Source organism: Rhipicephalus microplus, chromosome X, assembly GCF_043290135.1.
Source record: "Rhipicephalus microplus isolate Deutch F79 chromosome X, USDA_Rmic, whole genome shotgun sequence".
NCBI lineage: Eukaryota > Metazoa > Arthropoda > Arachnida > Ixodida > Ixodidae > Rhipicephalus > Rhipicephalus microplus.
In genome coordinates, this window is record NC_134710.1 from 38,292,664 (window position 1) to 38,305,709 (window position 13,046).

Genomic DNA, 13,046 nt, shown 5'->3' on the forward strand with positions numbered 1-13,046 from the left:
GGCCAACGAAGATAAGAAAGAGTTCTGCTGTAACCGAGAGCCCATGCGAGCCCACAGCTCAACAGAAACTTCAACGCCACAGGCCCCCGGATCACCACTCCAACCACCAAGGCGTAGCACCAGAAAATGCAGAAAGCCACGACGCTTTGTAGAAGAGTTCTGAGTCAAGCCATCTTCTTTCAAGAAAGAAAGGGAGATGTGGCCTATGGCATCGCTGCGTGCGTTATGGCATTGTTAGCATCACTAATGCCATTTCTCCTCCTCGGCCATATGCTGATTTAATAAATGTTCTTTTGTTGTCAGCCATCGAAGCGTCCTGTTTGCGCGCTGGCTCGGACAGCGTCTCACACGTCCTATGGCGAGCGAGAAAACACTGCACAACGTGCACGACACGTGCAGTGTTTGTGCAGATAGGCACAACGTGCACGACACGTTGTGCCTATCTTCGTTGGCCACGATGTATGATCTCGGTGTTGGATTTTCAGAGACAGCACAGAGTGAAGACATTGAGTCCTACGTGCAAATCAACTCTGTATACCGTTGCACTGATGAGTGTGAGGCGCCGGGCAGACCACGGTTTGTGGAAACGGCGGCATGAATGCACCCTGGAGAACGTGGCAAATGCACACAAACACCAATCTCAGACGCTTGGCTCATTGTACGGGGCATCTTGATCAACAAAGCAAGCCGCCTCGACGGCCCACAGCTCTTGCTAATCCGTCAGTCGGTCAGGCCTGTCCAAAAGGTTTCACGAGAGGCGCCGACAGCCCTGGATAATTCGAGGAACGACTTTTGTGTTGTCGCCGCTCTTGGGGCATCTCTTGGAGGGCTTATTCGTAATAAATCAGGGTAGGCTCAGCCCCAATGACTCATGCGTTTAAACGGAGCCAAGCCAGGGAGGCCGATCACAACAGCACTAAATACCAGCAGCTCCGCTTATGCTTGATAGAATTTCACGGCAGTAGATTCCTGAGGCCAATCAATATATTCCAACAGCAAGAGCATGCACGCACACACACACATGCACACACAGACTTCCTAAATATCAAATAAGCACAACACATAGAAATGAATGTCATAACTTTTTGTTGAGTTTACCAGCTGCATTGCTCCAATGAAGGCACCAAAAGAGCAAACATGAGAATAGAACAGTTTATTCATCCCCATCATGATACTGCAACAACTTTAAGGTACAACAAGGCTTCCTACTTTCATACATTTTATTCGCTTCACTAGAAATTTTTCCGTAAGCATGCTTACAGTGACACCTTTAAAAGAAAAGCAACAATGCTTGGCAAGCGGGAACCATTTTAATTGATGCTTGTGCGTTGATGTAGCTTATGATGACCATAACCCACATGAAATGTTAAGTATGGCAATAATAAAGTTTGCGAAAGTTATTTGTGCTCAAATACAATGTATGCAAACAGGCCTATAACTAGGAAATTTTTCAGAAGGAGGGGAGGGCACTTGTTGACGGCCTTGAAAAACACTATTTTTATTAGTTGTCATTGGTGAAACACCCTCCTCCATCCCAGTTTTGGAGGAGTAACCACACCCCCTCCCCCCACCCTGCTAAGGCCAGTATGCAAGACTATACATCCCCCATCCAACGCCCACGGAGCAATAATTTTTGTTGTTAAATCATAACAATAAATGCTAACTCAAAAAAAAAAAAAGCAAATCATGTTTAGAGTGAATGATGGCTGATCAGTAGATATAAAAAAAAATAGTGGAAAAATAGAGACCAGCATTTGTCAAAGAAGAAAAAAACCCTCACTCTGACTTCCCAGACTTTCTAGCTCTACAACACTTGCCATTATTCCAGGGCCCACATATTTAGCTTTTCCTTCCCTGCAAGCCTAGAAATACCAAAGCTCCCAAGGGGGTTGCATGGACATAGCAAGCGATACCTAAAATTAAAAGCAGTTACACCATAAGTCATGCTCTGTGAACTCGCAATGCAATTGTATGAATAGCTGGATAAAATAGTGGTGGCTCACTTAGTGAATCACTTGCTTGGCACACATTTCCTAAGTGAACACAGTTCATCAGAGCAAAGTAAACAAGTAAGCATGCAGAAATGTCTACAATCTCCATGTTTATAAACCCCAATTTTTCGTCATGCCAGGTCCTCACGTTGCTTTTGCATTGCGTTTACAAATGTGTAGGTGATGTCGTATCAGTTTTTACAAACTGGAATGAAAGAATGCGATGACAGAAACGAGAGTTTTTTTTACAGCAGTGCCTTCTACCTGAAATAAGCGTGACTTGTGTGGAGATGCTTGGAGAGTGTAAATAATCCCCTTTCCTCCGCCTAATCTCAATACTTGGTAATACACCGACAGTATCTTCAATTTGCTGTAACAACTTCAGGGATGTTTTCTTTCTGCCCCGATAACCAGGCTCGAAGATCAAATAGGTTTCATACAGGAAACCATGAAAATAACACCTCCCTCAGAATGAACTTTTAACACAGAACACTCCCAACAGAAAAATTTAGGTTCATTCTGCAAGGCACTACTGTATATTATATGTGAAGGTGCCATTACTCATTCACACATAGCAAAGCAGAAACAGCACTGTTTGAAATTAATGTTTGTCACAAAAAATTCCAAGCCTGGGACGTCACGTATCAAACGATAAACTGCCACATCTGCACAATGTGACATGTTCAACATGCAGTAAAGTCGGTTCCGGGCAGCACCCGCCACAAGCAAGTATCAGTTACAATACTACCAAATTTATGCAACATTTCTCACTTCTTGGGATGCTGTGCCCATGTCTTAAAGGGGCCATGACACAGTTGCCCAACAATGTATGGTTTTCAGCAAAAACTAGAAGTAGCGGCTTTATTATGCCGATACAGACATGAAAAGTAAGCTGTAAAAGAATACTTTAGTGCAAGCCCTCGAAGTCGCCGGCTGCGAAACCCATCCATCACCGGCGACTGTCATTTTGCCAAGGCGCATGTGACGTAAAGTGTGGAGCCGTTGTCCTCTATTGAAGTTTCAGCTGCTACACATAGTTCAATTTTAGTGCCCAGCTGAAAAAAGCTCAGATATTTCAATTTCACGTGCAGCTGATCACAAAAAAATAATTGTTCACTAGAATGCAGACGCTCGCACAGCTAGCTGCTTGTCACGTCAAGGCTTGCGAGTGGACTAGTGTTGCTCGACTCTCAAGCCACTTGTGTTTATAAAAATATTATAAATTAAGTACGTGACCCAATTGCACTCAAATTTCACTAGTCTATTTGTGAATGCACAAGGATTAACCTACCCAACACAGGTTATGATTGAAAATTGGGTGTCATGACTACTTTAAGGCTCTTTAAATACATGCTTAATAGTTTTGCATGTTCGCTGTTGGTGAAAGCAGAACTAAAACAGAAGGCGATTGTAGTACAACTCAGATTATGCCACATGTTAGCATTAAGAAAATAAGAGAAATTGGCGAGTGAGAGGATAAAGTGGCACAAAATATAACGAGCATGACTCATAACCATCCATCATAGTTCACTGGAATTAGTGACCAAAAGTTAACCAAAAGTTTTCCAAACAAATATTACTGCACAAACTACCGGCAAGAAAATTGGCTAAGGAGCTATCAAAATTTCTACTGTAAAAACTGTGCGCTAAACAAGAGGAGCAATAAACCTCTCCTGCCAGGTCAGGCTTGATAACCACAAAATGCCACAGATAGTTCGTAGATGTACTAATTGGTTAGTCAAGCCGACACAAATATAGAATCCTGAGAATAAACTAAGACGAAAAATCGCCTCCACAATACACTTTCATCCATGGACAACTACAACAGCATAACACAACAAGAAATCATGGTCGAAAGGTTAAGGCTAAAACATGACAAGGAATGGTGTACAAGAAAACTGAGGTATAAGAAACTGAGGCACCACGAAAGGAGGGTACATTACAATAAGCCATTCCTCAGTGAAGTGAATGACTACAGTAACCAAGCTGAAAGATGCCACCTTTTCAATACAGTTCTATATTACAGGGTAGGGTAACAGCCAACATATACTACTGCCAAACAAAAATAAAGAAGAACATAGTAGCACAGGACATCGCACTAACTTCAGAAAACTTGTATAAAGAAACAATCACCAAGATGACTAGCACCCAACTTCCTATAGTACAACTAGATTCCATTAACAACTAATATTCCAAACAAAAGCAATGCCTCATGAAATTGGGGCCACAATAAACAGCACACAGAGTTGAAACTGATTTCAGAAATCGATCTTCATGTCATGAATTGTGCTGGGGCGCTTATATTCTTGATGGAATAGCGAGCCAAAATCACGCCAGGACTAAAACTTTAGGTACTCACTACGGTGAAGGGACTCATAACTTTTAACTAAACCTTTGTAATCGACAATGTGATCCATTGATTGATATAAAGTCAATAATGTCAAAGCAACAGTCTTGCCATAGGTAGGCTCATCTTACTGCATCACATGTAAAGTACAGTTTGTCACTTTAAAAGAACTAACAAATTTTTTTGACCCAGTTTTTCGCGGTGCGTCCTAAAGCTAACCCTTCACAGTGTTAGCAGCAGCAGTAGTTACTCCCAAAGGCATGTAGTTAATTTTAAGCAGTATTTTTCGATTTTCTGAACACTGATGAGCTTTTTTGACCAGCAACTCTGACAACTGATGGTGATGCCGGTAGCCCTTCTAGCGACTTGTGCATGCTGCCATTATTATGCTTTCGCATGAGTTCCTGTAACTATGCTTAACCAGGTTTATTCGGAGCTTTACAACTACTTTTTAAAAGTAACAAGCCATTACAATGAAACAATGCGGCTTTACACAGCTTTCCTGTAGTATATTTGTACCGTGTTGCGTGCGCCTGCACCCAAGGTTGATGTGCCTGTGTTGTGGATTGCTTGTTGCGTCGCGATTGCTCTCTTGACACATGAGCCAAGTGAAGTCACCGAGAAGGTAACGCTCCTTTCCGCACGCAGTAAATTGCATAAATGGTCATTTTATCTTTTCTAAATGTAGTTGATATAAACATATAACACAATTTACGTTTGTTTATAGCACGTGAAGACGCTTGTTTATGATTTATAGTGGGAGAATCGGAGTGTTTTAAACTGCTATATTTAGCACTTCTTTAGTTTCGTAATGGAAACAACGACAATGTTCCAAGATGTCAGCGCTTTGGTGGTTACAGCTTTCCCGACTTTTCCTCCAGAGTCTGTATATGAACTTTATGCTCCGTACCCTAGTTTCCGGTCACGTGACAGGGCACATCGAATAATTGAAGTTTCGGCCACCAGGTGGTGCCACAGGCCTTTACGATTTTCGATGAAGAAATAAAAATATGGCTCCACTTCTCGTGCTGAAAACAGAGTTTGTTTGAGCCCCTATGACCAACAATCTTTTCATCCGTGCAGTCATTTCATTTCATGTTCTGGGCAGTTGACGGTCTTTAAAGGGACACTAAAGGCAGACATTAAGTTGTCGTCGATGGCTGAAACAGCGATCCAGAAACCTCGTAACGCTGCTTTCGTACTGAGGATATGGTTACTTTGAAATAAAATTAGTACAAAGAGTGTGCGAATATTCTAAAGTTTCGAATACTGCATTTGTAATATTTGTATTCGATTTGATAACCATATATTAGAAAATTACCAACCACGTCGTCCGCTGCCGCGCCCTTGTGCCCTGGACCGCAAGTGCGTACCACTCGTGAAAAAAAAAGGCAATTCACCGCTGCCACATCGGCTCGACAAAATAGTTTTGACATCTTTGCTTGGTCCTGTGCTGATCGAGCATGAAGAAAAAAAAAACATCTGTTCGCAAGGGCAAATACACGCGTATGCGTTACAGGGCGCGGCGCGCGCTCAGTTTGATGTACGATGGTGACGCAGTTCATGTATAGCCACGGCAGTTTTTGCTAATAAAAATTTGTTCATCCATCCATCCATGTCAAAGCCTGACGAGTTGTCCGTGAGCTGTGCCGCTACTTCAGCATGTATACTCTCTTCATTGTTCCGGAATGATTTCATGGTAGCGAATATGGTCATGCGAATGAGCTGAAGTGTTTTCACCGCAATGGCAAACATACAAAAGGCCATACACTTTTGGTAACATTACAATGGCGTTATCACGTATAGTTCTCCGTTGCTATGGCGGCGCACGTAAGGTGACGGACGAATTAATGTGTAGTTCCGCTGCATTCCGGACAGCGCCTTTGAAAATCCGTTGTACGCACATCACGCACCAGCGGCAACGTCTCCTGCAATCAACCGTTACTGCGATCATGCTGTTTTGCCAACGCCAGTTTACTGCAGTCAGCAGCCAGTGCGCTGACGAGGGTTGCGATGCGGCAAAATAGTGGCCTTGCTCCCGGGAGTTGTGGCTCCATTAACAAAAAGGTGTATTCGGGGTATCTTTCTATCACACATCACTAATTATATATCTCGCGCAATTACCTCACATTACCGCTGCGTGCCCGGTGCACCTCGGTCACAATCGTGCAGCTATGAGTGCAACACAGCATTCTTGATCGGAAAATGGCGAGCGCACAGTTTTCGAGAAAGGCAACGGAAGCAAGCGAGATAACGAGTATTGCTGTGTAGTTGAAAAATGCCCCAAGTACTCCTTTTTTCCTTAGTGGCTGGACTGGTGAGAACAGGGGAGAAAATTAAAAAGAAAACTATCAAATCGGGGGTCTTTCGAGCCAAAACTGAGTGTAGGAACAGGGCTCAACTGTGACCACCCAGGCTGCTTTAATAATTGCTTAGATTTAAGTACACAACATTAACTGTCGAACAATCAAACCGGTGGCCTCATGCTCACTAGTCATCATGATAGGTATGAAAACTTTTTTTTAATAAAGTGCTACCACAAAAAAAAAAAAGATACAAAAGGTTTCTTCAACATCTGGATTGAACCCAAGACATCACAGTCACAAGCTCAACTAATACAGTCTTATGCTTTTTGGCAAGTATACATTTTTCTTTTGAATTTTCGTGCACAATAACTTACTAGTACAATAACAACTGTGCTGTTTCCAACAAAAATATATAATTGAGTAATAATTATTGGTGGAAAAAAATTGCACCTCCTCATTATTCGATTTGTATTCGACGCTATGTATTTATATTCGATTCATATTCGAAAATTTGGTTATTCGCACACCCCTAAAAATTACGTTTTAGTGGTCCACACAGCGTTAGCACACTTCAAATCACCTGCCTGAAAATGAGCCTTTCTAGATGTAGCAGTTGCCTTGCTGAACGTTGCTCGCCTCATTTACTGCGCGGACGCTGACATACGCAAAGGGTTGTAGAAATTCAGGGTAACTGGACGATGGTGTCAACATTTTGTGATGCTTTGTGCAATCACAGTCATTGACACGTTTGTATTTTCCTAACATTTTTAATATAAACATTATTTAAAAAGCAACTTATTCGCAATTATGCTGTTGCAATGCATTCACACTACAAATAAAATGCACAATGTTTCTGCAATAAAAATAAAGTGCTGGCCTGGTTATGGCTGGATAAGTGGGGCCCGCTATACGGCACCATCTAACTTCGCGAAAACAGAACTTTTAAACCAATCACCCCAACCCACATGGTAACGCGAAGCAGTCATTTTCTTCTTCAATCAAATATAAATGGACAAACAGCATTTTATTACATGTTGTAATGCGCGGAAGGTTATTTTTTTAAATTAAAACTGGTTTGATTACTAGTGAAGAATTGCAGTCGGATCTTTTGACATTATTGGGACCATTTCAAAATGTCCCACTTGTGGCGTGTATGGTGTAATACATGTAGAGCCCTGCTGTTCATAATAATGATGTTTTAGAGATTCAAACCACTGACCTTCGCTCCGATGGACATTGTCATTTGCCTTCAGTGTTTCTTTAAAGTTCACTTTTCGTGCTCTCATTATCAACGTTACTAGATACTTTTCCAGTTGTCAAACTCCGCCGCGGCGCGTGACGCTTTTCGATTGAGCGCCGCGTGGGGGCGCGCGCGACACGATTGGCCCGGTTCGGTGAGAGGTGCAACCGCGAAGGAACCGGCCTGCGAGCGCAGAAGGCGACCGCATCGTTCTGCTCGAGTTGTTGTGCGCGTTTGCTTTTGTTTCCCGTGTATAGACGTAGAATGTCGATGACTGCTGTGACTGTGTAGTGAGAAGCAATGCCCCGTTGCTTTGTGACCGGCTGCAAAAGCGGCTACGACTCTGCGAAGAGCGCAGCTGAGAAGAGACACTTTTTCAAACCGCCCAACGAAACTTCGAGGCTTCAAGAATGGCAACACGCGATCCCAAGGAGCGACAGGGAGCTCACGAGCTTTTGTGTTGTGTGCGACCTTCACTTTCAGGAAGCAGACCTTGTGAAAAACTTAGTGCACAACATCCGCGGTGACGTCGTCGTCATACCGCGAGACAAGTGGAGCCTCAAAGATCATGCCGTACCCCGCTTGTTTCCCAACTGTCCGAAATATCTTTCGAAGCCTTTGCGGAAATGCAAAGCTCCTGCCGTGAGGTCACCCCTCCAACCGAAGCGTCGGAATGTTCAGGACGACGCCGAACAAGAAAACACAGTGCCGAACCCCTTCGACTATGGGGAGAGAGACGGCTCTGTGTCAGGCAGCGTCACACTCGATAGTACCCAGTCCTTGTTCGAGGAGCTATCGACAATGGCGCAAGAGGGACGGCGGCTGCAAGGCTGGTCGACTGAACTCGTTGATTCTGTTGTCGTCCAAGGACGCCCACCAAGAAGAGAAAGTCCGCCTGCATGACATAGTGGAAGCCAAAATGATGGAAATTACAACTGCTTCTGCTGACACATCTGAGCAAGGGCCAAGCGACCACGCCTATTTCAAGGGTGAGGTGGAGGACAGTGTTGTGTACTACCTGTGTGGCTATGTCATACACAAGTTCACCAAGCATGCAACATGCCATCTCTGCATAGAGGACATCACCTCCGCCACACCTGTGCTTGCTTCTGACAGCTACCTAACCGACTACAGGAGCTTCAAGCAAGGCAGCTTAAAGCATCCAACACAGAAGATGTTGACGTTTTTTAAAATAGTCAGCAAAGTAGTTTCAGCTTGTCTGGACAAGGAGGATCTCTGCGGGGACATATTTTGGAAAGTGTTGGAAGAGTTGGAGAAGCACCACCTTTCTCGACTCGGCTGTGACCAGCACAATTCAGCATTCACGTGCCAACTGCTGAACTTTTTTATCATTACCCGCATGCATTTCTTCTCGCGGGATGTGAACCGCCGCCTCGGAAGCAGCCAAAAAGTGGCAATAGCGAACAAAAAGGCCCGCCTGCTGTGAGCAATCACGCAGCAGCCGAATAAGGTTCTTTGAATGTGTGTACGTTTGTGTTTTAAGTGTGTGCTGGCGCATTACTTTGGCTCTTTGGATATGTGAAGCACTCCTGCTTGTGCGTAAAATAAATGTTTGTCAGGGCGTGCATACATTTCGTCGGCGTCCACTGCTGAGCTAGGAGCTGGGCTGCTGCAAAGGTGAGTACGAGCGCTTTGAGTTGACGTTTTTCTCTTGTCCTCGCCGGTAGTTGGCGCTTTCAAGAAGCAACTTGTTATACCAACTTCCACAAGCAACCACGCGTGCGAGTGGGCGTGATAGTGTGCGAAAATAATCTAGCTGTTACGAACCAACCTGCTGACGCACATTCGCGATACGCGGTGCTTTCTTTATCGAAAGTTCGCGAGCAATACAAGCCGCCCAGTCTGCGTTTTCCGGTTTTCTGTATAATAGCAGGCAACTTGCCTCAAATAGAAGGAAAATGTTAGCCGAAAAAGCATGCAGAACCTATGAACAGCACCCGCTACTGCGCTGAACTGCAGGGGAAAGTTGCCTGTTCAGCTGCGCGCCGACGCGCTCGATCGGGCCGACCGTGGCACGAGCGCCCCTGGCGGCAGTAAACAGAGAGGGGTCAAGTTTGTGCGGCGATCCAGGCGGAGTTTGACAACTGGAAAAGTATCTAGTAACGTTGCTCATTATTTTGGCAAAGCCAGGGCACTCATCGTGGGGGTTCTTCAATGCATTTTAAGACAAAATCATGGAGCTTCTGGACCAAAAAGGTTTGAAAAGACAAAACTTGCCTAAAAAAATTACTAAACGCATGTTTAGAACAAGAATGTTTCAATTATGAGAATAATGATTTGGCGCAACATCAAATATTGCCATTGCGTGTAGACACATTGCTGCAGTGTAGCTGATAAAAGCTACTATAGTCCCTTTGCCCCTTCTCCCTGTAATCCCTTCTAAAACATGAAATCCAAGATGAAATAAGACAAGCTAGGCCATAACCAACACAATACATAATCCAGACATTACTGCAAATCCAAATAAAAGTTCTCGATATGAACAAATGAAATAGTAGGAGCAACTGATAAGTTTACTTACACTTTAACATTTTCTGCATTCGCATTGAACTGTAATGTTCACTAATATAATCTACAGACTACTGGCACTAACTAGTTAAAGCTTATAGTTATGTTACAACAGAGCCAATTTACCTTACCATATTTATCTGTAATAGAAGTAACACATATTTATCTTCAATATATGCAAGTCGATGATAAAAAAAAATGTTTTCATAGTGCTGCTCACAGAAAGTGACTGCATACACCTATACTGATGCTCTTCAGAGAACGTAATTTTCAAACCAACAATGTATAAACAAAAGCCACTGAGATACAACACACTATCCTTTAAAAACAAGTTCTAGGATGAGCTGATTACTTAAAGAACTTTTGTTCAATTCTGCAACAAATTTAGTGAACTTATATGCAAACCTTCAAATAATAAAATCTCTCAGTCCCTACATCTTTATTTTTACATGAACAACAGATGAAGTAAGAGGTCCCATAATCTTCTTGGCAAATGTTTCAACTAACTTCCAAGAGCCATTTTGTCTCTCTTGCTGTCCTAATATCAGCACAGATGGGAAAATTAACATTATGTCTGCTCAATGTGGCCAAGAATCAGTACCACAAAATTTTTGGAGGAACTATCTACAAAAGGGCAAGAAATATTTGTTCCCCACCGGCAGCTATTGCACAGTTGATGCACGTCCCAGTGTCTTGCAAATTATAGCTGATTTCCTTGGCTTGTAATGGCTATTTATGAACACACCTATGTGAGGTTAGGTCAAATGCAAAAATGAAGTTTTCACAAAACAGCTTTTAGTACTGCTGGTGCTTAGAATACCATAATATTGGTGCTGTTCATGCATAACTACATAATGAAAGGGTTGAATATAGAAGATGTAATTTGGGGAAAACGAAGTAGAACAAACCTCCACATGAAACCAACTTTCAAGTGAGCGAAACATCTACAAAATCTGAACGCTATACAAATGAATACTTCTTTTCCATTAATGAAACAACTGCTGCAAATATAAAAAAAACTATTGTGCATTGTTAAGTTGAGGAGAGTTTTCACAGAGGTGCTTCATTATGAAATGGCTATGTTTATGTGGCAGTATGCCTTGGCTGGTTCACACAGGCCCATGATGAAGTCACATCTTAGCCAGACGAGAAAAGGTTTTTCTGCCAGCCAAGAAAGCTCAGCTGAGCATGCACTGTTTACGGTAGTCCAAAATTCACTCTCGTACCCGCATATTAGCTTCTAAAATATCACATAACGTCTAATTTAGTTTCACAGGCCTATGCCATCACGTACCTAGATGAGAACCCATTTTCTGCGACGAAGAAACCAAAGAGGAAACTGTCTATGGCCGCCTAAATCTGGCTCCCGTACAAGTACTAAATGATCATATGATATCACACTGTAACGACTAATTCAGCTTCTTATCAGCAAATCATACTTTCAAACGGTAAATGAAATCCACATACATGCTTGGTAAATCACACTGGCCTGATAATGAACATTACTGGTTAAAAAAAAAGAAATGATATGACAGTTCAGCCAGTCATATCTACTGTGCATCACAAAATTTTGACTGTGCCCATGCCTTAGCAGCAAGGATATTACTTGCAATTTCATAATGCTGAGCTCACCAGTAAAGATATAGATACGTCGAATTGCCTAACTGCAAGCAGCACTGAATTATGTGCATGCCACTGAGGCGAGAGGCCCGCCTCTGATGGAGATGGCCTCCTCAAGCATAGGCACACTGAACTGATGAGTTCTGGCCACTCAGGTTTGGCTGTGGTGTCTTTGTGCTCTTGAGGTGCAAGTCCTTGGCTGCGCAGTGCAGCTTCTCAATGAAGTCTGGCACACCCGAGGCTGCCATCCAGCTGTAAATCGGCCCCGGAAACGAGGACCGGGGGTCATCGTAGTACGACAGCAAAAAGTCAAAACCATCCTGAAATGAACAGAATTCATAGCTATGTTAGATTAGCAGGGTGCCAGAAGATCAAGCATTTTACATACTGCACTACATGTCTAGACCCCATGGAAATTAAGACTTTGCATATCAGGTCCTCCACAATACAAAATTTTTCAGTTCAATGTTGAAGACAAAAGTGTGCATCGTTTATAGTACGTAATACAGTTGAACCCCTATATAATAGACACTGATATTAGAGACAACTAGTTAGGACACTGCTGTGCCAAAAATCAAAAAAGTAGTTGACCACAAAATGAGGATGTGGTAACTAAAGCCCCTTGATCTTAGGAAAGTACTGCCATCTACGGTACTTGCCGCCGCTCGCGCGACCTCCTCTCTCCCTCCTTGCCCCTTTCGAATCCTCCCGTTCTATGCAGCTGTTTCTCCACAATGATTGGTCTCCTTCGCAGTTGCGCATGGAAACACGCAACTAATGCACTGTGCTGATATTTTTCTTTTTCGCTTGCACCATTTACCACCAGGGTGCACGCAGCTTGCGTAACGGACATTGCGCACCCCTTTGTTTTCTGCGCTGTTTGCTTGTGCTATGCCGTAAGCTTGTCCCCATACCTGATGCAACCTGTATATATATGGCCATGATCCTTTTTACGATACCCAAGGTAAGCACGATAGCTTTCGTAAGAAGCAGTTGCTGCAGTACATCGGCCG

At 43.2% G+C, this 13,046-nt stretch overlaps 1 protein-coding gene across 1 annotated transcript in view; it reads right to left on the bottom strand.

The window, feature by feature from the left end:
* Positions 1-1,138: 1,138 nt before the first annotated feature.
* Positions 1,139-13,046, bottom strand: part of LOC119175828 (stAR-related lipid transfer protein 7, mitochondrial) — a 74,107-nt gene continuing 62,199 nt past the window's right edge. Inside the window, exon 6 of the mRNA XM_037426825.2 lies at positions 1,139-12,353. Coding sequence (XP_037282722.2) covers positions 12,147-12,353 — 207 coding nt within the window. The 3' untranslated portion in view covers positions 1,139-12,146. The remainder of the gene's footprint in view (positions 12,354-13,046) is intronic.